Source organism: Gopherus flavomarginatus, chromosome 1 (assembly GCF_025201925.1).
Source record: "Gopherus flavomarginatus isolate rGopFla2 chromosome 1, rGopFla2.mat.asm, whole genome shotgun sequence".
NCBI lineage: Eukaryota > Metazoa > Chordata > Testudines > Testudinidae > Gopherus > Gopherus flavomarginatus.
This window is the reverse complement of record NC_066617.1, coordinates 326477109-326504658: the sequence shown is the minus strand read 5'-3', so window position 1 is coordinate 326504658 and position 27550 is coordinate 326477109. Positions and strand designations below refer to the sequence as shown.

General features: G+C 42.5%; 1 protein-coding gene across 1 annotated transcript; it reads right to left on the bottom strand.

The window, feature by feature from the left end:
• Positions 1-1174: 1174 nt before the first annotated feature.
• On the bottom strand, positions 1175-27550 carry SLC46A3 (solute carrier family 46 member 3). Its single transcript, XM_050937362.1, has 6 exons — positions 27432-27550; positions 25891-26098; positions 10609-11482; positions 10070-10153; positions 7794-7950; positions 1175-6202 (listed from the first exon to the last, which is right to left on the bottom strand). Exons 1-6 carry the CDS (start codon positions 27533-27535, stop codon positions 6115-6117), a joined length of 1515 nt encoding a protein of 504 aa, XP_050793319.1. The 5' UTR covers positions 27536-27550; the 3' UTR covers positions 1175-6114.

Below are 27550 nucleotides of genomic sequence, written 5' to 3'. Positions count from 1 at the left end.
CTGCATTGTTTATTTTCATATTTAACTTAGTAAAAAGAAAAAAACCCTCCAATTTCTAAATTACCTAAGGTGGTTGTGGAATTTCCAGTTTGCTTCAATGGAGATCTGCAGAGGTCAGGCAGTCTTGTTATAAAAGCAAATTTACGTCAAGTTTGCTGTAGAGTAGGGCCTTGCATGTACATTAGCTTCACTTAAGTGAGGTTAAATTGGACAAATGAGTGAACAAAAATAGGCCTGTTCATTTTTTTTTTCTTGCTCTTTAGGGTGGTTTTCTGGTCTTCACTGTGGGCAGCCGTAATTAGGATAGTTGCAGCAAATATCTGAGCCAGCTATTAAGTGACGAGATTTCATGGTGAAGCCTTGGCATAGAGAGGAGAGTAAAAGAAAATAAATGGAGGGGTGAGGCCAGTGGTGTGGGAGCAGTGAAAGGGTAGAGGGCACAGGTTAAGCATATAGATTCAAGGTATAGGTTGAGGTGGACAGCCTTGAAGGTAAGGACAAGAAGTGTAAACTTGTGACTTTGGGTAAGGGGGAATCAGGGAAGGGTTTTGAAGAGAGGAGCAGCATTGTCAGATCTAGCTCTGAGGAACATCATAATTTTAGCAGCTGTGTCTTGGACAGGGTAGTTGGAGAGTCAAGTTGGTAAGAGAGGTCAGAGGAAGAGTTTAATGTGGAAGGCAACCAGATAGGGACCAAAGGTTTTGGCCCTGGTGACAGGATTTGATTTTTCAATACAGTCTAGAGAAAGAAGTGACAAAGCTAGGAGAGAGGCATCAAAACTGACACCAATGTTGTGGGCTAAAGAGCTAGAATGTATGGCTGGCTCAACTACTTCTCTCTTTATATTTTATCTTACAATCAAATCACATTTGCTAGAGTAAGCTTTCTGCCTGGCAGACAAGCTAAACTAGTTCTGTATCCTCTAACATTGGCTAGCCTTTCACAGTTCCTTAAATGGACAATAAAATGTTATTCCAAAATGTTTTGCTTAGATAAGGGTGTTTGCATATGTGATCTCCAGTCATTTAACTTGTGTCGAGTACATACTATTTTGTATCACTAGCTGCAAAAGAAATTAAATGATATGTTGGTGGCCTGAGCTGCTTCTAAATATTACTCCAGCAATTGTATTGCTTTGTGCATGCTCGTCTGTCAAAAGAACAAGATCCAAACCTTTAGAAGACTAGACAGATATCTGCTTTATTATCTTACAGCAAAAAGGTGCTTGCATTTATACAAAAATATTTCACTTGTCAAATCACTCAATTGCTACAAAATTTAAGGTTTTATTAATGTATAGTACAGTAGTGCCTGGAGGCTTAGCCTGTCTCGTGTCTCATGTTATATACTGAATAAATATATGAGAAATGATTTTACATAAATGTTGGCATAATTTCCTATTTATTTCAATCTCAGTGCTATATTCACCAGAAACATTTTGCATCTCCATATAGAGACAAGTCCACAAAACATGGTTATATACATTGTGTGCTGCAAGACTGACATTCTCCCACCCATGTAATATGATCATGTGTGAAAATTCTCATTTGGACCAATGGAATGTCCCATTGCACAACTAGGTTTCCCAGATTACCAACAGGGAGTGCCAGGGACAATGACAGAACCTCCATAAAGAATGGGAAATGAATTAAGATAGTGATCCTCTTTTCTGAATCACTACATTTTCCAGGAGTTATTAACTTGGATATGGCTGCTTCACTCTACATAGTTTCTGGCATTAACTATTATATAACCTGTGTGAGCAGAGTAGCCAGATCAGAATTGTGAGTGGTCTAGATGAAGGGCCTAAACACAATCTTCACAGCACTCTTATGAAAAAATGTCCTTCCTTTCGTTAAGAGCGTGTACATCCCTGAAGCAAAAAGTTATTTATAACTCAAGTGCTTTTTTCAAAGTTTGTGTTTAAGAGCCCTTAGACTCGCATTTGAACATATGCTTTCTATTTAGTGAGCAGCACCAGTGTACCTGGTGGTGTACAAATGTAAAGGAAGACAAAGTCCTTGTCCTGAAGAGTTTGCAGTCTAGATCATACACATAATATATACCCTTTTATAGCACCAATCTTGATATGGTGCCAATATTTTTGGTGGATTACTTCTGAAAGGCTTTCCTAAAGCTAAGTAGGGTGGTGTTCTTAAAGTGAATTTGAATGAAGAGAGGAAGGTCATTTCAGCTGAATGTGCAGATTTGTGGTCTGTCTCTCCTAGATGGTAACAGAGTTTTAGCTTACCAGAGTTCTGTCCTTTTCCTGTTTAAAGCATATGTGCATATATAGTTAGTTCACATTTCACAGTTCATTTCCTAACATAACATCCTTCCTAATAAAGAGGCTAAAGTGAACTCCAACCAATTTACTTTGTTCTAATTACTGCACCAAATCTCTGCTTAATAAATACAGCACTATGGAGCCTCTCTTTGCTTGCTGATGGATTAGGGCAACCTTAGCTGTAAAAATGATCTATGTTTTTTTTAAAAAAACAGGAGGGAAGGGCAGAGTTCTGCATTATATAATACAATTGCATGCCTGATTTGTGCATAAAGGTATCATAGTGCAAGACCAAGGAGCCAGGAATTTATTCTGAATTCCAGTTCTAGTGCTAACTTGCTCCGTGACCCTGGATAAGTCACGTAACCTCTCTGTTTCCTCATCTCATAAACAGAGATGATAATATCTACCTCAAAGGGTGAGAATTAATTACTTAAATAATTGTAAAGTGCCTTGAAGATGAAAAGTGCTATAAGTTCTAATTACAATTAGAGTGCATTCAGTGCAAAACAATTAGATGTGTGGATCATATTTAGTCACTTCATCAAGGTTATAAAAAAAAATAAAAAAGATCCACAGAAGAGAAAGATCTTATGACTTAAGAGAAGAGCTCTTAAAGAGGCTACAATGATTTAAGTGGAGCTATGATGTAAATGAATGATATATATATCTTGCCCCATGATAGGAGGAAAAAAGGACACAATGAAATTAAAAGGCAGTAGATTTAGAACTGATTTTAAAAAACCTTTTACACAATCTGGCTTATGTACATACTTAAGTTTACATAATGCAAGTAATATCTGAAGTCAGTAAGACTACTCAGTGCATAAAATGCATGTGCTTAAGTCTTTGCAGAATCGGGGCCTCCATAATTAGCCTATAATATTATTAAAACAAATGATTTAGCAGATTATTAAAAAGGCTTAAACATTTAGGGCCAGACCTTGGGCCCATTGAAATCAATGGCAAAACTCCCAGTTACTTAAATGGACCAGGATCTGCCTCTTAGAATACATCTGCAGTTAAAATAACTAATAAAAAAAGTCCTTACACTACACAGCATAGACCAGTCACTAGCTAGGGTTAGGAACAGATATCCCTTCTCACTATGGTCACTGCCACATGCAGGACAGGGAGTGGACAGACTGTAAGTCTGTTCTGGCACAAGAGTTTCTATGTAAAATTAATAACTTATGAGTGAGACTGTGTCCATGTCCATCAATGACTGTAGGAATACGACTAGAGATTAGAGTGTAAATTGAAGGCAATAGGCAGAAGTTATCACAATATTGCAGCTGGTTGATGTTGTGTATGAACTGAGTTAGCCTCAACCTAGTTCCAACTGGCCAAATGTCGATATCACAGATCCCACCAATGGAATGAGCACATCTAGCTGCCATGAGAAGGAATGCATTGGAAAGAGTCCATGCTGGCTTCTCATTGCCACAGGTTGTTGTAATGAGATTAGAGGGAAAACTCATCTTGAGAACAAAGTTACAGGTGAGTTCCACATTCGCATATGTTTCACATATAAATTAAATCTGCAGAAAAATGATTTAATTTACAGTATATGCCAGAATTTTCCTCAGTTTGTTTGCCTTTTGGAAGAGAACACATACAGTTTGCTCATTTTAGACTGTCCTATGGGCCACACAATAACACAAAAGTCCTTTGAGATGCACTCTATAGGCCAGATCCTGAGCTGGTGCAAACTGGCATAGTTCCATTGGCTTCAAAAGAACTACAGAGATTTATATAAGCTGATGATCAGGCAAACTATCATTGTCACACAAGTTTAGATGACACAGCTGCATCATATGCCTCACTTTAATTTTTTAATCACTTGACAGCCCTAATTTAATCACAATCACGCTGTTAAACAATACAAGAATACCATTTATTTAAATATTTTTGGATGTTTTCTACATTTTCAAATATATTGATTTCAATTACAACACAATACAAAGTGTACAGTGCTCACTTTATATTTATTTTTTATTAAAAATATTTGCACTGTAAAAAAAAAGTATTTTACAATTCACCTAAGTACTGTAGTGCAATCTCTTTATCATGAAAGTTGAACTTACAAATGTAGAAATATGTATCAAAAAACCTGCACTCAAAAACAAAACAATGTAAAACTTTAGAGCCTACAACTCCATTCAGTCCTATTTCTTGTTCAGCCAATAGCTCAGACAAACAAACTTGTTTACATTTGCAGAAGGTAATGCTGCCTGCTTCTTGCTTACCATGTCACCTGAAAGTGAGAACAGGCATTTGCATGGCACTGTTGTCGCAAAATATTTACATGCCAGATGCGCTAAAGATTCATATGTTCCTTGATACTTCAACCTCCATTCCAGAAGACATGCGTCCATGCTGATGATGGGTCCTGCTCAATAATGATCCAAAGCAGTGTGGACTGACGCATGTTCATTTTCATCATCTGAGTCAGATGCCACCAGCAGAAGGTTGGTTTTCCTTTTTTGGTGATTTGGGTTCTGTAGTTTCCGCATCAGAATGTTGCTCTTTTAAGACTTCTGAAAGCATGCTCCACACCTCGTTCCTCCCAGATTTTGGAAGGCACTTCAGATTCCTAAATCTTGGGTTGAGTGCTGTAGCTATCTTTAGAAACTTCACATTGGTGCTTCTTTGCATTTTGTCACATTTGCAGTGAAAGTGTTCTTAAAACGAACAACATGTGCTGGGTCATCATCCAAGACTGCTATAACATGAAATATATGGCAGAATGCAGGTAAAACAGAGCAGCAGACATACATTTCTCTCCCATGGAGTTCGGTCACAAATTTAATGAATGCATTATTTTTTTTAATAAGCAACATCAGCATGGAAGCATGTCCTCTGGAATGATGGTTGAAGTATGAAGGGACATGAATTTTTAGTGCATCTGGCCCATAAATATCTGGCAACGCCAGTTATAACAGTGCCATATGAATGCCTGTTCTCACTTTCAGGTGACACTGTAATTAAGAAGTGGGAAGCATTATCTCCTGTAAATGTAAACAAACTTGTTTCTCTTAGCGACTGGCTGAACAACAAGTAGGACTCAGTGGACTTGTAGGTGCTAAAGTTTCATATTGCTTTGTTTTTAAGTGCAGTTATGTAACAAAAAACCCAAACCCTACATTTGTAAGTTGCACTACAGTACTTGTATGAGGTGAACTGAAAATACTATTTAACATTTTTACAGTACAAATATTTGTAATAAACAATATAAAGTTAGCACTGTACACTTCGTATTTTGTGTTGTAATTGAAATCCGTATTTTTGAAAATGTAGAAAAACCATCCAAAAATATTTAATACATTTCAATTGGTATTCTATTGTTTAACAGTGTGATTAATTGAAATTAATTTTTTAATTAATTGCATGAGATAACTGTAACTAATCAACAGCCCTACTTTAAATCATTTTCAGACGTGAGACACAACAAAATATGGCTCTCACGTATTTTCTCTTAATTCTGAAAGAGATATTATTTGTAAATCCAAGAGCACAGGATGAAAAAAATAAGTAATTCTATATTCTTATTCATAAATATATAATATCAATCATTTTTGCTATACTTTAAAAAAACTGATAAAGACCCGCCACTCTCACCATATTTGCATAGTTAAGTATAAGGATTAAACTCATTCTCGTATAAAATAGGAAGACTGGAAATTCTAGCAGTTTTATGGTAATTGTTGCAGGGCTACTGTCCAGATTTCATCTACAACTGTCACACTCTCTCCCCTATCAGTGTGTATGTAACAGGTGGTGCCAGGCACATCAGACTAGAAAACCAAGGTAGGTAAATTCTTTGTTCAACTGTCAATACTCTCTTCACTGGATACTTCTTCATATGCAGGCGATGCCAAGTCCTCTTCATGCCAATTGGTGCACATAAGCCAGCTGGAAGAGAGAGATAAGACACAGAAACATTTTTAGCAAGATAGTAATGTACAGTATGCTGAATCAGCACCAACACCACACCCAGTGGCTTTCTGCTCAGAAAGGTCCAGGTGGCTTAATAAATAAAGCAATGATAATACTTGCCCTATGTAACATGAGTTAGACAATCTCATTTTGGTTCTCTGTGAAAAGCACTAAGCCACCATGCCTGATTTAGCACAAATTGGAACAAGGTGCAGTTTCTGCTCTGAGATAATACTATTGCATGACACCCTCAGAAAGGATGGTTTCTCAGGGTTAGAGTGAGGCTATTCTAAGGGCAGTATATCACAGATAAGGAACTAATCTGGAGCGGAGAGGGCAGAGGGGACCTTCAGAAATAACTATCATGCTATTTTATAGTCCTGGATCCAAGATGAATTCATTTATTGGTATGTGTCTATAACCCTTTGTACAGAAAACACTGCCTTTTTGAAAGGTGCTTTCCCAGTTATGCCGGAAATTATAGATTAAGTTATATCTCTCTATATCTAAAGTACTCATATGGCCCCCATTAACAGAGTATCTGAGCACCTCAATATCTTTGTTTTCTAAAATACTCTCCACTTCCAGGATGAGATCCTTTATCTTCCAACTCCATTAAACCTATGGGATCAGAATCACAGTTATATTACTTCAATTTAAAGCCAGGATAATTCAATGGAATTAGAGTGGCCTAAAGTTGGAGTGATGCAGCAGTGAATCAGGTCCAAGGTTTTGAAATGTTGAAAGGCACTCAAGCCTGAAGTGTTCTTCATGTCTCACTACCCCGATCTTAAAACTCAGCTAGTCCAGAACAAAAGGCAGGTGAAGTTTAGGCACAAGGTGAAAAGGTACAAGACTTCAGGAAGGATAACACTATCCCTCTTAGGAAATATTTAACTTTCTATAAATCTAAGAGTATACATGAACTGGGAGAATGGCTTTTTTTTTTTGGTCAATTCCATTCATGTTTCAAAGTCGCAATGCATAGTTTATGTTAGAGAGAATGCAAGTGAATTTAGATAACATGAACACAAGGAAAGGTGTAATTTGTCCTGAATATTACTGAAATACAGTGTGGGTAAATATTACATAAGTTTGTTCTTCCCTCGTTTTTCTGATATGCATGGAGATTTATTCACACAGGGCTTGAGCCCATGCTCAGTGAAGTAAATGTCAATATCAAAGATCCTATTAATTTTAATGCTGCAGGATCAAGATGAAGGGGCCTGGATGGAAACACTCCCATCGACTTCAGTGGGCTTTGGATCAGGCCCATAACTCCCATTGGCAAGAATACACAACAAAACTGAGCTCTCTGCTTTCATACACCTTGATTACCCTCATTTTGTGCTGAATTTTCCCCTCAGATGCACACACTCAAACAGGGCTCTCACTCACACCAATGGAAGCCAGGGGTAGAATTTAGCCCCACATTAGGAAACTCAAGTTAGACTTAAATATGGAGCCAACAGGTGAAAGGCAACATTTTTCCACTAAACCACCCAGCTTCATTTCATACATAAATATATTTCTACTCTAGTAAAAAACCCTTATGATATATACTTACCACATGAAGCCCAGGGGAATTATACAAAGACCAGCTGATAAGAGGAAACTAAAGCCTGGAAACCAAGCTACAGTGGCAGCATAGAGACTATTAAAAACTGCGACTGAAATGGCACTAGTCACAACTTCCAAGCAGGCAATGCAAGCGAACACAGCACCTGTTAAAATAAAAATATCTGGATAACAATACAGTGCTCTGCAAGTATTGAAATGAAAGTCATTCGCTTTGGTCAGAGAAGAGGATTAATAAAAATACAAAAGATCCACTACAGTTACAATTCCACATCGTACACTTTCTGAACAGCATCGCTGTTAGAATGCTTCACAGGCGGACCACCTTCACAATTATTAAGTGACAAGAGTGTGTTGCCAGTGGAGATTATCTTTACAACCACTCTGCCCTTGTATCTCCTTTCTTGAATCTTTTCAGTAACACTCGCTGTTCTTCCAAATCAAACAACTCATTCTCACTTGCAAAGTTCTGGGCAATTCCACCTACTATCTCTTCCCTTTTGCTGCTCTTCTCTTCTGCTTTTTCTCTATGTCCATCTTTTCCACACTTTGTTGTTTCTTTCATGCTACCCTTTATATGCTGAACAGCTTCCAGCTAACGTTCAACAAGGGTCTAATCCAGCAAGACGTCAGTGCCTCTATCCTCTTCCTCCATTTCCAGAAATAAAAAAATTCTACATTACCTCAATCTGCATTTTTTGTATTATACTCCATCCGGATTACCCTTTTAGACTGTATACTCTTTAGGAAAGAATGTCTTCTTTTGGCATGCCTGCCCATGGCACAGCATTATATATGCTCATGGTGCTATAGAGATAAAATAACTATAATAATTAAGCATAAAGAGGACACAAATTCACATATTCATAGTTTCCAAGGCCAGAAAGGACCATTGTGATTAACTAGTCTGACCTCCTGTATAACAAAGGCCATAGAACTTCCACAAATAATTCCTAGGGCAGATCTTTTAGAAAAACATCCAATCTTGATTTTAAAATTGCCAATGATGGAGAAGCCACCATGACCCTTGGTAAATTATTCCAATAGTTAATCACAAATAACATTAAAAAATTATGCTTTATTTCTGGTCTGAATTTGTGTAGCTTCAACTTCCAGCCCCTGGATTCTGTTATACCTTTCTCTGTTAGACTGAAGAGCCCATTATTAAATATTTGTTCCCCATGTAGATCCAAACAGACAGTAATCAAGTCACCTCTTAATCGTCTCTTTGTCAAGCTAAGCAGAATGAGCTCTTTGAGTAAATCACAATAAGGCAAACTGTCTCCTGCATCAAGCCACTCAACTATAGGAAATTCTAAAGAAAGATATTTCCACATTTGTAGTTTCTTGGCAATGTGAATGATTAGAGACCAGTACAGATAAAAACATCTTTGTTTTGCTAAATATATTATAAATATCAATAGCTCAAGAGAACTCTTTTGCAATAAATGAGCTGGCACTTTCACAAAGTATCAGTTTGGCTACTCAAAATTCTGTGCGAGCATTCGGCGCTAGAGGTGCCAAAATATGGTACATACATATTTCAAACAATAAGCCATTCTTTACATCTTTAAATTAAACATCAGTGAAAAGACTGCAGAATAACAGGCTTCATTTCTGCACTACACTATACAAAGTGTTTTTAGTTTTAAATCTAAACATCCGTGGTTTTATATAAGTAAGAATTAATGTTATGTCCTTTGGGAAATTTACTATAGCCATGAGGCAGTGGTGCACAACTCAGTATTAGGGTCCTTAATTGTTTTTTTTCACCCTTTCAGGTGTTTCAGGGGTTGACCATTCACCCTTTACCATTCTAAATATAATTTGTAATGGCTAACTAAACATGAGATGTATTTCTTTCTCTGAATGTGAAACCTTGCCGAATGTTAAAAGCACGTGTCAAGTTACAACTGTATAACAGATCTTTACTTTTAACGCCACTTCAAGTTTTCAGGGGAATCACTATTTTTAACCAAATGCCAACCAAATTTTTAGGGTTTTTTCCCCCAAAGGAGAGATTTTGGCCAGGTGTTAACATCTCATCTTGTTTATATTAACTTGGAAACAAAAGTCACAAAGATTTTACTGAAATAAAGTAGTGTAATAATAGATATAACCTGAAATTAAAGAAATTACTTAAAAAAGCTAGTTCAAGCAAAAAAATGGAACCCCTTCACACAAGTATGTTCTAAACATTTTATAATTTAAAGCCTATTTATTTTAAGATGCCTGATGACTGTTACTTTAATAAATTCAACTCACCTTGTTCACTAGCCAGAACCACTTTTGACAACATGGACCGTAGGACTGGAATGGGCATAAAACATAGAAGAGAAGGCACTCTCACTGCAAAACAATTTAATTAGTCATGAGTCACTCAAATAACAGCACTTTAGAATTTAAAGGTGAACTGCAATTTTTTTTAAATTACCTAACTGCATTTTATGTACTGAAGGCTCCAAATAGTAAAAGTGATAGAAGATTCAAACTATAACTATTAATGTATTGGGACACAATTATCTTAAATTATCTTAGCACAGAGAAACAGTCATAAACTCAGTGTATATACATGATATTAAAATGAGAAAGTAATAAGGAAGTGCTTTCATTCACTTATCACACTTTTCATTTTTGAATTTACATTTAAACTCCAGTATGAACTTGATTGAACATTACTTTTGTTGTATTTGTTGTTTTTAACATATCTTTAGGTTTTTTTAAGGGATCAGCTGGCTTAATTATATAGAATATAACAATTTTCACATATTTCATGAAGCTAAAGGGCCTGCTTTTGAACTCACCTAAAAACATGAGCAGTGTCGTTTTAGCAAAAGCAGCCATGACCATTCCTCCAATGCAAGAAAATATCCCAATGAAGACGATATAGATGTCCCTGAGACAACGTGAAAACACGTATACTCCTAAAAAACTGGTCAGAGAAACAGAAGTGAATGCAGCTGCTCCATATCCTACGTAGAGTTCATTCCAGCAGAGAGGTTCATCCAGTTCATACAACGTAAAAAGAGAACTCCCACCCATCCAGGTAAAAAAATACATCATGAATGTAAAAAGCAATACAATGATTAAAGTTCGTTTTTTACAAGTGGAAGTTTTAAAAAGCATGTACACTCCAGAAAATGTTTCTTTAAGGCCTTCAGTACAAGATACTGATGCATGCTGCTGGAATTCAGGTACACGTACTGTATCCTCCAGACAAAATGTAATATAGAAAATATTAATAAAGTGAAGCAGAGAAGCAACCACAAATGTCCATGGAAAGCCTAATCCTCTTATGAAGTAGCCGGAAGTCAGCCCTGCTAATCCAGATACAAGTCCCAAAATCATATCAACCAGAGCTATACGTATCGTTTTTTGCTTCTCTTCATTACAGAGGTCAGCTACAAAGGCAAAGGCTCCTCCGAGAAAAGTTGCAAGGCTTCCAAACAGTGAACCAAAAAATGCAACTGCAAATAAAATAGAGAGGGACAGGGAGAAATACGATAGTGCACCGAGAAAAACATTTGCTATAAAAGCTCCCACTGAAGGCAGAACTAAAGATTTTTTGCGTCCATGACGATCCCCATCAGCTACAAGGACAATGGCAATCAAAATGCTGGGAACTGCACCAGTTAAGTCCAACTGCATGAGAAAAAGAGAGGCCTTTTCTTGGACTTCCTGCAAAGAGGGGAAAAAAAAACATGAAGCAGTTACATATCCAAAAAATTCTACTGATGTAACCTTTGTCCTTCCTCTCCCTTCCCTCAATATTGTCACTCTTTCTTGTTGTATTTTAACTCAGGACATGATCCTGAACACACTCATTCAGGCAAGTAGTCCTTACTTGATGAGTAGTCGCAATGGAGTTAACAAGACTACTGTTGTGAACACGTATTTGTAAGTTCAGGCCCCTATGCTGTGAGCCCTTCAGCAAAGGGGCATTGGCCTGCTTCTGCTCTTACTGAAGTCGGTGATAAAACTACTACTACTTTATGGCCAGATGCTGGTTCCCACTTACAGGGAGTAGCACCTTACTCCACACATAATCATATTGAAACATGCAATTTAATGCAGACAAGGGGATCAGAATCTGGTCCTGAATGGGATTGTTATAGAGCCCATGATATTTTACTTATCTGTAAAGTGTCTTGCATATTGATAGCGCTACATCAATAAATAATAATGCACATAAAGGAAATACAGTAGAACCTCAGAGTTACCAACGCCTCAGGAATGGAGGTTGTTCATAACTCTGAAATGTTCATAACTCTGAACAAAACGTTATGGTGGTTCTTTCAAAAGCTGACAACTGAACATTGACTTAATACGGTTTGAAACTTTACTATGCAGAAGAAAAAATGCAGCTTTTAACCCTTTTACTTTAAATGAAACAAGCACAGAAACAGTTCCCTTACCTTGTCAAATCTTTTTATTCAACTTTCCCTTTATTTTTTAGTAGTTTAACACAGTACTGTACTATATTTGCTTCTTTTTTAATTTTATTTTGTTTCTGCTTCTGCCTGATTGCATACTTTCAGTTGCAAATGAGATGTACGGTTGACTGGTCAGTTCATAACTCTGAGGTTCTAGTGTATTGCATAAAAACTAATCATACTGACATATCTATACTTACTATTACCACACAGTATCCCATGACATGATAAGCAAGACAGAAGAAGTAATTATTCCACTCTACTCCACACTGTTAAGGCCTCAGTTGAAGTATTGTGTCCAGGTCTGGGCACCACATTTCAGCAAAGATGTGGACAAATGGGAGAAACTCCAGAGGAGAGCATCAAAAATGATTGAAGGTCTAGAAAACATGACCTATGAGGGAAGGCTGAAAAAGCTGGGCTTGTTTAGTTTGGAGAAGAGAAGACTGAGGGGGGACATGATAAGAGATTTCTGGTACACATAGGTATGGGAACTAGGGGTACAAGGGGTGCTGCAGCAACCTCAACTCATGCCCAGGGCTCTGCTCCTGGCCCCACACAGGGTCCCAGCTGCCGGCCCCGCATTCAGGGACTTTGCTCCCAGCCCCAGCTCCTGGCCCCCTTACCCCTATCCGTGTTCCCCCTCCCAGAGCCCCAGCTCTGGGAGGTGTGTGTGGGGGGGCACAGACAGGTATAAGGGGGGCATTTGGTAAAAAGTTTGGGGACCACTGCTTTACAGTTTCCCTAGCTGGCTTCCAGAACCCCACTACGAAAAGTGTTCCAGTGACACTGCCAGTACACAAAAGGCTGTTACAAGGAGGAGGGTGAAAAATTGTTCTCCTTAACCTCTGAGGATAGGACATGAAGCAATGGGCTTAAACTCCAGCAAGGATGGTTACATTTGGACATTAGGAAAAACTTTCTGTCATGGTGGTTAAGCACTGGAACAAATAGCCTAGGGAGGTTGTGGAATCTCTGTCTAACCTGTTCTTAAAAACCTCCAATGACTAACACCAGTCAGGAATGGTCTAGTTATGAGTAGTCTTGCTTTGAGCGCAGGGGACTGGACTAGATGACCTACTGAAATCCCTTAGAGTCCTACACTTCTCTGATTCTATGACCGTCAACAGGTCTGTGAAGTCTTCCTGCAGAGCATCAGTGTGAAATACCTGCTTAATTTACCTAATAGGTGCAAATACATTTAAAATCATTGGAAAGGAGTTCTCAGGCTCAGAAAGTCTCAGAATCACTAACCTCTAGTAAGAGAGGTATCAGGCTGTGCGTGTATTCCTGTAAGATACAGTAGCTGCATTATAGCAATAAATAGACCAGGGGTAGGCAACCTATGGCACGAGTGCCGAAGGCGGCACATGCACTGATTTTCAGTGGCACTCACACTGCCCGGGTCCTGGCCACCGGTTCAGGGGGCTCTGCATTTTAAATGAAGCTTCTTAAAAATTTAAAAAAAAACTTTATTTACTTTACATACAACTATAGTTTTGTTATATATTATAGACTTGTAGAAAGAGACCTTCTAAAAATATTAAAATGTATTACTGGCACGCGAAACCTTAAATTAGAGTGAATAAATGACGATTCGGCACACCACTTCTGAAAGGTTGCCGACCCCTGAAATAGATGCAAGAATGGAGGAAGAACTTCTGAGTTCTTTTTATTCAATTTAATAAAAAAGTTTAAAAATAAAAACACACTTGATGGACATAAACTAATGGCATGTTTGCGACTAATGGTAGTAAGTGAAAAGAATTAAAGAAAAGTTAAAGAAAAAACAGTAACAATATAAATCAAAGTTGATTATTTTGCATTTGACACTAGTTGCTAGCAAATTCAGATCTTGGTTTGTGTTTAGTTACACGGGCAATACCAAATGGCAGCCACTCCAGCAGCTGAAAAGGAAGTAACTCGATCAGCCTAGACAGCAGCAGTAGGAAGGAAAGTGGTTCTCTGTGCACAAATCCCCATGTCATGCTATCAAGCAGAATCAAAACTAAGTTAAAAGAACTAAAGTCACTCTGAAAGTTCACTTGGAACTTCTGAAGTATCATGAAGTGGTGGTGCTGGACTTTGTTTACTTGCAGGGTGGGCAGGAGGCATAGCCCTCCATGCCCACCCAGGGTGTTCTAAGATCCTGAAGAAAATTGAATAGACCTTGAGGCAACCATGGAAGGCTCAGATGTTCACAGGAAGGGCAAGCCCCCTTACACTATTCTCTTGCCTCCCTTATCCCATACCCTTATGGCAGCACAGCTGCCTCAGAAGTCTTATTGTCATGGCCTTCCTGCCTGCACTACTGTCACCCTGGGGATCTGACAGCCTGAAGCTGGAATCAGGTCAAAATGGAGGATGATCCTTTGGTCCCTGACAACTCCCCCTAATAGGTTTTGGACCAGATAAGTGAGCTTTCTTCTGCTTTCATCCAGTTTCTGATTTTGAACAAGGAACAAAATACGGCATAGCAGTGTTTCTCAAATGCGGTCAGTGTGGGCACATGTGGCCACCCAGGGTTTTTCTTGCAGCCACAGCCTCCTGGGCAGTGATTGGCGGGGGTAAGCATTTACCCCTTCCCCGGGACCACCAGTAGGGGTTGGGCCTCGCCCTCCTCTGGAGCCACAAACACCAGAAAAGCAGGCAGACAGTCTGAGTTCCCCCCTTTCCCAGGGGCAGTGGGGATCAGACTTCCAGCTTCAGTGCTGGGACACTGGGCTGCAGGCTCCAGCCATGGGGCTTCAGGTTCTGGCTGCAGGGCTTTGGGCTTCATCCATCAACCACGGGGCTTCGGCCCCCTGCTCACACTCTCCCTCATCGCCCATGGCCCACACCGCCTCCCCTAGCCCTCCACTGCCCCCAGCCCCCACTGCTTCCCTACCCAATTCTCCATTCACATCTTAATTTGACCCCCAGCTTGCCCAGGCTGCATAAGTCTGCTATAAAAAGCGATATTAACAAACCTACAAATATCAGTGTTCACAGGAGCAGACTTACTAGCTACCAAGTCAAAAAAAAACTCAAAAAAAAAAACAGTAACCAAAAAAACAAAAGAAACAACAACAACAAAAGACAAAGGACATGCAAAGCACCTTATTTTGTTTGTATTCTGTTTAAGTCCAGTAAAGAGCTGTACATTATTTTTATTATTGAGTCTGAAAACCTCCCTATATAAATAAATTACAATGATCTGGACATTGCATATTTATTGTTTTTTCCTAAAGTTAATTAAGTATTTTAGGAAAAACTGTCAGAGTGGCCACCGAAAAATTTCTTGTGAGAACCCCTGGCCTAGACAGTGAGAAAGGAAGCATCCTGATCAACACAAAAAGAGGGAAGGGCCCTGTCTACAGAGTGCAGTGGTGCAAAGGAAAGACAAGCATCATGAAAGGAGAGTAGTGTCAGGAAAGGAAGTAATTTATCCTGAGGGTGGAGGGGGGGGCATGAGAAGGGAAACTACTTGCTCTGCAGAGACAGCAGCAATGGGAAGGGAAGCAATAGCCTGCAGACAAATGGGTATAATGAACAAAGCAGAGGCATCTCGTGAGACAAGGATTAATTGCAGTTGTGAAGACAGCAAAAAAATTGATTCATGGGTAGCACTTTTTGTACAGTTAAGAAGCAAACAGAACCGTAGGATGTTCCGTGTTGTATTCAATGTTTCTTTACTAAAGCTGACACTCCAATACTACAGCTGGCACACCACAGTGATGAGCATCATAGAAATGCCAATACATCGGTAATAAAACTCTACTTTACCATATCGTCCCACCCCATCCCACACAGGAATGCTCAGGGTGCTGAATAACCCATACCATAAAACAGTCTAAAACTCATACAGATATGATAGCTAAAAACCCAACACCCTTCATAACACTAAACAAGAAGAGAAAATGGTATATGTGAGAGAGTTTGGGAGGAGAAAGTCCAACACACACAAAAAAGGAGGCAAGATACTCAACTCCTGTAAATCACCCATCTCCATTAATTTCACTGGAATTACCCTGACTTGCACCATCTGATCTAGTTCAAGGGGGTGGCGGGGGACACATGCCACATTTAGAATGCAGGAACACTATCAATGAACAGTTCAAGCATTTATAAAGTAAATGAAAATGAACATAAAAAACTATGGGCAACTCTTCAGCTCGCTCAAACCAACACAACTCCATTGAAATCAATGGAGCTACACAGATTTAGAGCAGCAGAGAATCTGGTCCTATTTTCTTAATCTGCATCCACAACACTCTGATTATACAGAACAAAACATCCTAGAATACAGAATTAAATGGATGAAAATGAAGAATCCCTTGATTTAAATAAGGATTAAGTTAAATGAGGAATGTTGTTCCTGAGGCTGAACAATGACCAGGACAGGACAAATTGATAGCAGCTGGTATAATTAAAGAATGTTACTTACTAGCAAAGGACACTGCATGCACTGTATGATAAATAATGTTTCAATATAACTCCTCTGAGCTCAGTTAAAAGAGATTTTCTTCAATCCAGCAATCAGAAAGCACCAGCTTTCAGTTCAGTGAATTCTGAACTTCTTTTTAATTAATTATAAAATGAATACATTTCCCCAAAGCCTATGAGATAATGACTCCAAGTGCCGCAAAGGCCTTATCTATCGTTGACTAAATATTATATAAAACTTTAGACCCCCAAATGCTCTCCTATTGTCTTAAATTTATTTTCTCATTTTGTCCTGAAACTGTTGAGATTGAAAAGCCCCTCCCAACTCTACAAACATAGGAACTATACAAGATGAACAGAGAGGATAATTTGTCTCTTCCTGAGAGGCTGATAGAAACAGAATTTGAGGAACACCACAGCAAAATGTAGGGCATCTATGTATAAAAGTCATGAGTATCTTGGACTCCCAGGAAAATCCAGAATACTTGGTGCAAATATAATCTCAGCAAAGTGTCTGGAGTTTAAATTTCTCAGCCTAGTGTTTTCACCCACTTGCAGATAGAATTCTCTCTCAGTGTGAAATCCTGGCCCCATTGAAGCTAATGGGGATTTTGCCATTTATATGAGCGGGGCAAGAATTCCATGCTCAAATGCTATGATGATATGTGTGGTGTAAAACACAGGTAGACAGACAAATTTGTGAGTATTTCAGCGCTTACAGCTACCTGAGGCTGTAGTGATGAAATAATGGGAACTGGAAATTGGCAGGGCATGGGCAACAGAAAAGTTCTGCAGGACAAGATCCTGCTTACTGGAGACCCATTGCCCTGAAAGGAGTTATCCAAACACTTTGAATGTAAAACTAGTTATTTATTATGCATCCTTTATGTCAAATAATTACAGTGAGCAACTGTGTGAAAAAGTGAATTCACAATGATCTTGTTGCAAGAAGCCATTTGAAATTCAGCTGACTCATGGCTAAGAAGCACTTTTTTCAATGCTTTGCTTGTAGTGGAAAAATTTTATTTTTCTAAGCATGTACTGTCATGTTTTGAAAAAAGCTTGAATTTCAGGGCTTTCCAGCAAATGTCAACTACAAAAAAAAATAAACCCACTAAGTTTTTATGAAGTTTAACTAAATTTCCAGATCAGAAATCTGCAGCTGGCAGATTTTTCATCATTTATAGGTTTTGTAGTTGCTGTAATGAAAACAACATGGCAGCATATGGCTATGTCTACAATAGTATTTTTGTTGGTAAAACTTTTGTCGTTCAGAGATGTGAAAAAAACTACACCCCATCTGACATAAATTTCACCAACAGAAGCGCCAGCGCAGACAGCAATGTGTCAGCAGGAAATGCTCCCCTGTCAACATAGATACTGCCACTCGTTGGGGGTGGTTTAATTATGCCAACGGGAGAGCTCTCTCCCATTGGCATAGAGCTGCTAAACGGAAGATTTTACAGCAGCAGCATACACCTGTGCCACTGTAAGGTCTGTAGTGTAAACATAGCCTATGCATGACACTAAGAACCCCTCAATGCCAACTGGCAAAGGGCTCACTGTTCTGTCAGCAACTCCAATCAGGCCTGACAAACTCACTGCACCTAACACATTGCTGTGACAGTAGTTATCCATAAGAATGTTGTGTGAGGTATGAAATGAATACTAATGACACACTGGCCATTAATATCATTGTGATGTGTATGTATTAATACTATACAATGAACTGTGTATATGTACTGATAATATGCTTTAAAGTCTGTAACCAAACAAAAGGAGAAAGAAGTTTCTTCCAGGAGGACAGATAGTTACCACTGTCATAAAACAATGGAAGCTATATTTGCACGTAAGGTCAACGGGAAAGACAGGTTGACAGGGTGAAGGAGGGATATGTACACAATATGGCACCAGCACAGTGGAGAACAAACAGCAGGAATGCTTTCAAAGGTCTACTGGGCTATAATAGGGATGCAAGAACAACTCCTGTTATCCATTTCACTGAGGAACACTCTTAGTGAGGGGGTGATTTGTGAAGGAATAGTTCCTAGATTGACTGAAAACCAGGAAGCTTTGCAGAAAGACTTCTGAGGATGAGAAACTACTTTAGACAAGGGTTGTAGCCTGTTAAGTTTTTATCTCTGGAAAGTGTGTTATAGTTTTGTTTTATTTGTAACCATTTTTGTTTCCCTTAGTCTGTCAATACTCATGTGAATCTATGATTCTCTGTTCTTTGTTAATAAACATTTACAGTGCTGTGTTGCTATAAAGGACCTGATCCTGAGTTGTAATCACCCAGCTGTGTGTACACTCTTTAGGGGCAGCTTACCTGGTAATTACTGAGAGCGTCCAGTGACAGTGGCTGGACACTATGGGGGGGTGGGGGGAGGAGGGATGCTTGTGGGAGGTTCAGGGACTGGGATACACCAAGACTTAAACTTGCAGGCAAAGTAAGGGCTGGAAATGTTATGAGGAGTTTGTTTGGGTGGCTAACTGATCATGAGTGCCCGAGAACTGAAAAACAGCAAATCAGTCTCTTACTGAGGCAGGGGGTAACACGGTGAACTCTGGTTCTGGACACCCTGAGAAAGTATCACAATATGCCAAAATTCATCTGCCTAAAAGACAGGATGCAGTAAGAGCTAATACTGGATGAAAATACCTGTTGTGGGTGATGTACAAAGATTATTAAGAGAAAAAGCCTAGATTCACAATCCCAACTTTTAGGTGCCTTGGAAAAATCACTGGAATTCACAAACCTTGAGCTAGGTGTCTAGGTTCCCTATACAATTTATGAGGAGTGGTAGGCACCTGAGAATAGGATCCATAAAAGCCAGCACATTCTCACTCTTTGCCTAGCCCCATTAATATTTAATTGTTTAATACAAAGTGGAATGGCTTCAGCAAGAGAGACCCACCTCAGTATATTCTGTTGCCCAGGGGTTAGAGCTTTCCCCAGAGAAGTGAGAAACCCCTATTCAAATCCCTTCTTCTCACAAGGCAGAGGGAGGAACTGAAACAGGGTCTCCTGTATCTGGGGTGAATATCCTAATCACTGAGCTAAAGGTTATAAAGGGAAGTATCCTCCTCTTGGTCATTTTGTGAAGAGTTAGGCATGCTGCCGAATTGGGCCCAGCAGGCAAGCTAGGCAGGGGAACACCTACTTTCACCTGGTTTGAGGATCACAGTGGGGCTTAGGCATGAGACAGATGTCAGGTCACCTACCTACAGGAGCAATGTACATGCCCAGAGGCACAAACTTTGACAGCTAGGGCACTTTTACAGTGAACATTTAGGTGCTGAGTGAGATTAGGTGCCTATAGTGTTAGGCTGTAGCTGAGGTGAATTGTGGATCACAGTAGGACATAAATCCCTTTTCGATCTGGGCCAAAAAACCTCGCTCTAGATAAAAGAATTCACAGGCTTCCACTTCACAAGAACCTCAGGAGGCCATGAGTTCTGTTTCAGGTCAAGCTAATAAAAGGTCAAATTGACTTGCAATGGAAGCTTCTCTTTCCCTCCAAAAAGAACAGTTTTAAAGCACTGAGGAGTGGAGAAATCACGTGGTCTCCTCCTCTTGTGCTCGAAAAGTTATTCCAGTTCAATAGCTAGCTCTGATGCTGTATGATGCTGGAAGAGAGGTGAGTAAGGTCTTGGCAGCCCAGCCTCAGATTTTTTGAGTTTATTTGTGTTCAATTACATGTTGGGGAAAAGACGGTTACTCACCTTTGTAACTGTTGTTCTTCGAGATGTGTTGCTCACATCCATTCCAGTTAGGTGTGCGCGCCGCGCGTGCACGTTCGTCGGAAACTTTTTACCCTAGCAACTCCAGTGGGCCGGCAGGTCGCCCCCTGGAGTGGCGCCGCCATAGCGCCCAATATATATCCCTGCCGGCCCACCCGCTCCTCGGTTCCTTCTTGCCGGCTACTCCGACAATGGGGAAGGAGGGCGGGTGTGGAATGGATGTGAGCAACACATCTCGAAGAACAACAGTTACAAAGGTGAGTAACCGTCTTTTCTTCTTCGAGTGATTGCTCACATCCATTCCAGTTAGGTGAATCCCAAGCCATACCTAGGCGGTGGGGTCGGAGTGAGAAGTCGCGGCATGGAGCACTGCAGTTCCGAAGGCCGCGTCGTCTCTTGACTGCTGGACCAGGGCGTAGTGGGAAGCAAAGGTGTGGACCGATGACCAGGTCGCTGCCCGACAGATTTCCTGGATGGGCACACGGGCGAGGAAAGCCAGCGACGACGCCTGCGCCCTGGTAGAATGCGCAGTCACACGGCCCGTAGGAACATGGGCCAAGTCATAGCAGGTCCTGATGCAGGACGTTACCCAAGAGGATAACCTCTGGGAGGAGATAGGAAGCCCTTTCATGCGGTCCGCTACTGCCACGGAAAGCTGGGGGGATTTGCGGAAGGGCTTGGTCCTCTCCACGTAGAATGCGAGAGCCCTACGGACATCAAGCGAGTGGAGCTGCTGCTCCCTGCCTGAGGAGTGAGGTTTCGGGAAAAAAACCGGGAGGAATATCTCTTGGTTGACGTGGAAGGCTGAGACCACCTTGGGGAGAAAAGCAGAGTGTGGTCTCAGCTGCACCTTGTCTTTGTGGAAGACCGTATATGGGGGGTCTACCACAAGAGCCCGGAGTTCCGACACCCTTCTAGCTGAGGTGATAGCTACTAGAAAGGCCGTCTTCCAAGAGAGGTAAAGCAGGGAGCAAGTAGCTAACGGCTCAAAGGGGGGCCCCATGAGCCGGGACAACACCAGGTTAAGATCCCAGGTTGGAGCAGGGGGACGGACGTTAGGGTATAAACGTTCCAGCCCCTTAAGGAATCTAGACACCGTCGGGTGAGAAAAAACAGAGCGACCATCCGCACCCGGGTGAAAGGTGGAGATAGCTGCCAGGTGGACTCGCAACGACGATATGGCCAGACCTTGCCCTTTGAGGGACCAAATGTAGTCTAAGATGTCGGCTACCGAAACTTCCAAAGGGCGGAGATTTCTCTCCACGCACCAACAGGAGAAGCGTTTCCATTTGGCCAAATATGTCGCTCTTGTGGACGGCTTCCTGCTGCCCAAGAGCACCTCCCTCACCGGCGTGGAACAGCGCAGCTCAGAGCCAGTCAGCCACGCAGGAGCCACGCCGCTAGGTGCAGCGACTGCAGGTCCGGGTGACAGAGGGTCCCGTGCTCCTGGGTAATCAGGTCCGGATGAAGCGGCAGGGGAACTGGGTCGGCTATGGTCAGGTCCAGCAGCATGGGGTACCAGTGCTGTCTGGGCCATGCCGGGGCTACCATGATCACGTGAGCCCTGTCCCTGCGCACCTTCAGAAGGACCCTGTGAACCAGAGGGAATGGGGGAAACGCATAGTACAGGTGGGTCGACCACTGGATGAGGAAGGCAGCCGCTATCGACCCGGGCTCCCTGCCCTGAAAGGAGCAGAACGCTTGGCACTTCCTGTTCCCCTTGGACGCGAAGAGGTCCACCCGGGGATAACCCCACCTCCGGAAGATGGAGAGGGCGACATCTGGGCGAAGGGACCACTCGTGTGACAGGAAGGATCTGCTCAATCGATCCGCCAGCGTGTTCCGTACTCCGGGGAGGAAGGAAGCCGTGAGGTGAATGGAGTGGGCTACACAAAAGTCCCAGAGTCGTATCGCCTCGTGGCACAGGGAGGAGGATCTGGTGCCGCCCTGCTTGTTGATATAATACATGGTCGTCGTGTTGTCGGTGAACACCGCGACACAGCGACCCTGAAGCTGATGACAGAACGTTTGACAAGCAAGACGGACCGCTCTCAACTCCCGCATGTTGATGTGTAGCCCCACCTCCTCCTGGGACCACAGGCCCTGTGTCCTCAGGGTCCCTAGGTGGGCCCCCCAGCCGAGATCCGAGGCATCCGTTGTTAGGGACACCGAGGGCTGAGGTGGGTGGAAGGGGAGACCCGCACATAACACTGACTGGTCTAGCCACCAGCCGAGGGAATCTAATACCCTCTGGGGGATTGTGATTAACATATCTAGTGGCTGTCTTGTCGGCCTGTAATGACTGATGAGCCACAACTGGAGGGGCCTCATGCGGAGCCGAGCGTAATCGGTCACAAAGGTACAAGCCGCCATGTGGCCTAACAGGGTTAGACATGTCCGTACTGACGTTAAGGGGGCTGTCCGCAGCCGTTGCACGATCGCCGACAAGGCCTGGAACCGCTGCAATGGCAGCAAGGCCCTGCCCACAGTGGCGTCCAGGACGGCCCCGATGAATTCCACCCTTTGTGTGGGAATCAGGGTGGACTTGTCCGTGTTTACCAAGAGGCCCAGAGTGGCGAACATGTCCGTGATCACGCGGACATGGCTGCAGACTTGTTGTTCCGACGTGCCCCGAATCAACCAATCGTCCAGATACGGAAACACGTGGATACGACTACGCCGAAGCTGCGCCACAACAACTGCCATGCATTTCGTAAACACCCTCGGGGCCGTGGACAGGCCAAATGGGAGGACTGCAAATTGATAATGAAGAGGCATGGGCTTCTTGCAGGCCGCACACTGCTTGAAGCCCGGCGAACCAGGCATGAGCCTGGTGCCGGGTGCCGGGAAGAGCTAAGCCCCCGGCGAAGAACTATTTACAAACTACTTAACTTAACTACTACTATCTACACTTAACAATCTAATTAACAACTACAATAGTGCTAGAGATAAACGATAGATAACAAGGAGAGCTAGGGACGTGGAGGACAGCTATGCCGCGCTCCACAGTTCCAACGACCGACACGGCGGTAAGAAGGAACTGAGGAGCGGGTGGGCCGGCAGGGATATATATTGGGCGCTATGGTGGCGCCACTCCAGGGGGCGACCTGCCGGCCCACTGGAGTTGCTAGGGTAAAAAGTTTCCGACGAACGTGCACGCGCGGCGCGCACACCTAACTGGAATGGATGTGAGCAATCACTCGAAGAAGAACTAGTGTGATCAGGGCCTACTAGCATCTCGACATTGATTAACAGACTGCTAAAAGGTGACTCCTACTCCTAATCACCAGAGAGCTGCTGGAGTCTCTTCCCAATTGCAGCTGTTGATCATGCACAGCTGCTTTCTTGCTATTTAAATAAAACTGTGTAGTTTGGGTCAGCCAGGAAGAGCTGTTTATGCTTCTATTGGACTCTGACTCCCATAGGATAGTATTTGGGAGGTAGAAGCCAAGTAATCAATAGTAAAGGGGATTAATGGGAGTCAGAAATGGCCTACCTTGGCTGATCTGTCAGTCCAAACAAACAAACAAACAAACAAAATTCACTTTACCCTCTTATAAGTTTTTCCTTAGCTGACTAGTCTCCTGACAAATGAGGAAGAACTCATTGTCATGGTAAAAAGTCTGAGCTATTCCTCTGAGCAAGTTCAATGGAGTCCACATATGGCATTGACAAGCATGCCCTTGTTATATATAGCAAATGGGCTAGGTAGACTGGATGCACCACTCTTGAGAAAGGGCAGTGCAGAATACCTAATTAGTAATTTTATGGTAGCATCCCAGAGATTCAGATCTAGGATTGAGCTAAATCGCTCACTTCAAGTGCAAAGTAGAGTTTTACAACAATCCCTTTGTCTGGCTTCGGAATGATGTCAGCTGATGGTCTCTTATTAACACATGCCTTTTTTATAACTCACAAATCCATGTCAACTACTACTTTCCCCTAAATGTAAAGGAAGCGGTGGTGTAACAGGGGATTCTAATCAGTATCTAATTAAAAAGAGTAAATCATACAAATAATATTAAAATATGCTTTAAATATTTTTAAAAGGATCATTAACAATCAAATGAAGAGTTACCATCCTTATATTCTGACAATACAAGAAATGAATGTCACCATTGGCATGAATGAGAAATCAGAGATCTTCAAGTTGTTGAAAGATCAGTTCAGTTAAATACACGTTTTAAAATCCTCTTTAGTTTCCTCCTTCTGGTCCCCCATCCCTGTCTGATGTCATCTCTCCCTGTATAATGCTATATTTATCTAACCAAGGCCATGGTCCTGCAAAGACTGACATACATGTTTAACTTGACACATGGAGTAGTCCCACTGAAGTCAAAGGTACTAATCACACTGTGTAAAGTTAAACACATGCATACATCTTTACAGGATCGGGGCCCTAGTTTCTATACTTCTCAGCATAAGGGCAATATCTTCTTTTTGGGCCAAACCCTGTAAGGGAGCAGTTCTCAACCTGCAGCCCAATCAGCATACAGCTGTGGCACATCCTCAGGGCCATACAGGTAGTATATATGTTGTGTAGATGCAAACCACATAACACAGAGAGCTGCACATGCACAGGGCCGGTGCAACCATTTAGGCGACCTAAGCAGTCGCCTAGGGCACTGGCATTTGGGGGGCGCCATTTTCTTTGGCAGCAACCGTGGTGACCAGATCTTTGGCCGCCCCAGTCACCACCGGCATTTAGGCAGAGGGAGCTGGGGCAGGGGAGCACGGGGAGGGCCACCTGCAGCAAGTAAGGGCGGGGGCATGCAGGGGAATTCCCCACTTCAGGTCACCCCTGCCCCGCCTCCTCCCCGAGCACGCCATGGCCACTTCGCAAGCCTGAGAGCAGGATAAGTGAAGCAGCCACGGTTTGCTCGGGGAGGAGGCGGGGCAGAGGTGAGCTGCTTCACTTCTCCCACCTCCCAGGCTTGCGGAGCCAATCAGCTTAGGCACTGCAAGCCTGGGAGGCGGGAGAAGTGAAGCAGCCACGGAGTGCTCGGGGTGCTCATGCGCAGAGCAAGGGTGAGCTGGGGGGGGGTGCCTCAGGGCGGAGGGTGGGAAGCTGCCACAAGGGGGGTGCCTCAGGGTGGAGGGAGGGAGCTGCTGCGGGGTGGGGAGACGCCTCAGGGCGGAGGTGCGGGGGAGGGTGCAAGGTGGATGCTTTGCCTAGGGCACGAAACATCCTTGCACCGGCCCTGCATATGCAGCCCATGAAGGTAAATAGGTTGAGAACCATTGCTTTAAGATAATGTGCACCCTCAACTCCTAATGACTTCAGAAAGAACTGAATGTCCTCAGCATCTTGCTGAGCTGATTCTTTGTAAACACTATACACTCCTATGGTACTATGTAAATATTAATGAAATCATAATTTTAAAAAAATTAAGCCACTGTTAATTAAATATTTATCTAGTACTCACTGCAAATTTTCCTTTGTAATATGTTTTTATTCCTACTTCCCCCTTTCCCCTTCCTTACCTTCTGTTTGATATAGGTTGGGTTACTTTTGTTTAGTTCACAGTAAGTCGTGTTGTTATTTTCTATTAAACTGGAGTTGCTTCCTTCTTCCCATAGTCTCCGATAAATATACTGCTGAATCAGCGGTACGGTCAAGAAGGCGGCAAAAGTGTAAATGATGATGACAGGTTCCACTAACAAAACCTTCCTCATGTCTGGATTCAGTTCTCTGTTCAGAAAGAGCATGCATTAGCTGTCCAATACGAAAGGAACACACATACTAGTGTTTCAATATAGTCTAAAATTCAGGTGAGGGGCTTTGCACGCTACAGAGAGAAAGGACGTGTCAGCTGGTAATTCTCTGCCAGTTAGGGAGGAGCTTACACTCTGTTTTAAACCAAGCTTGGTTTTAGATTGCTATTGTGTAATTTATATTGCTAAAATACTGAGTCACAAATGAGTCGCACATGTAATTCAGTTTCTATTTTAGCCAGTCAACAATTTAAGTAGTTAAAAAGAACTGAATGTTTTAAAGTTGGTGATGTCTTTTTCTCCTCACTGTTGTTCTCCTTGTTTATGGTTTTGCCATGTTCAGTAGTTTCTTAAAAACATGTATTTCAAAATTCTAAAAGTAGTTAATCAGTAAAAGATTTTAAAACTCATGTATTACACTATTTTAGAGAATCCAAAGGCAGACATCTTCCCTCCCCAAATAAAATGTAAGGTCTTGCTACCCTCTTTGGGGGTGTTTATTCAGCTCCTCCAAGATATAGCCCAGTTATTCAAAGTCCAGATGTGCAAAATGACCAAAATTACAGGCAGCAGTAGCGAGATCACTTTCTGTCATGTGACATCACCCCCTTCCCCCACAAAAAACGAAACTATTTTCAGTGTTACAAACAAGAATTTTTGCTGTGTATCTGAGCGTTCAGGTATCAGAGTATATCTGAATGTCTGTGTAGCACGTCCTGGTCTGATAACGTGTGTGTCGCTATCTCTAGTATGCCTCAGTGGCTGTGCGCTCTGGTCTACACCGCAAAAAAAGTGTGTTCTTACTCCCCTTAGCTAACCAAAGTTAAAATAGCAGTGAAGACAGGGCAGATGGGCTTTTAACAGGGGTGAGCAGATCCAGTTCAACCTTAAGCTCCCCTATAGGCTTTAACCCAGTGTGCCTAAATGGCAGGGTGGGTGTTGTGTGTGCCTCTAGGTGCCTGTTCCAGGGGTGTTCCAGTCCCAGTGTGTCTCCCCCTGCACCGGCTGTGGGGTGCTGCATGCCCAGAGCGCGTCTCCCCCTGCACGGGCTGTGGGGTGCTGCAGGCCCAGAGCGCGTCTCCCCACGCGGGGTCTGGGGGGGGGTGCAGCAGGCTCAGTGGGTCTCCCCACGCAGGGGGGTCGGGGGGGGTTGGCGAAGCTCAGTTGGGTCTCCCCACGCGCGGGGATCTCGGGGGGTTCTGCAGCTCAGCGTGTGCTTGCCCGCGCTGTGAGTGTTGAGTGCAGCGTGCCGGCTGGGGGTATTGGAGAGATGCCGTCCCAGCCGCCCCACACCCCGGCAGCGCCCTCACCTCCTCTGCAGTGCCCGCCGCTGGCAGCCGCACAGCTCCGGCCCAGGCAGCAGCAGGGACTCGCGCGCCCCGGGCAGCTGCTGCGCCAGGCTGCTCCCAAACATTGACACGTCAAACCC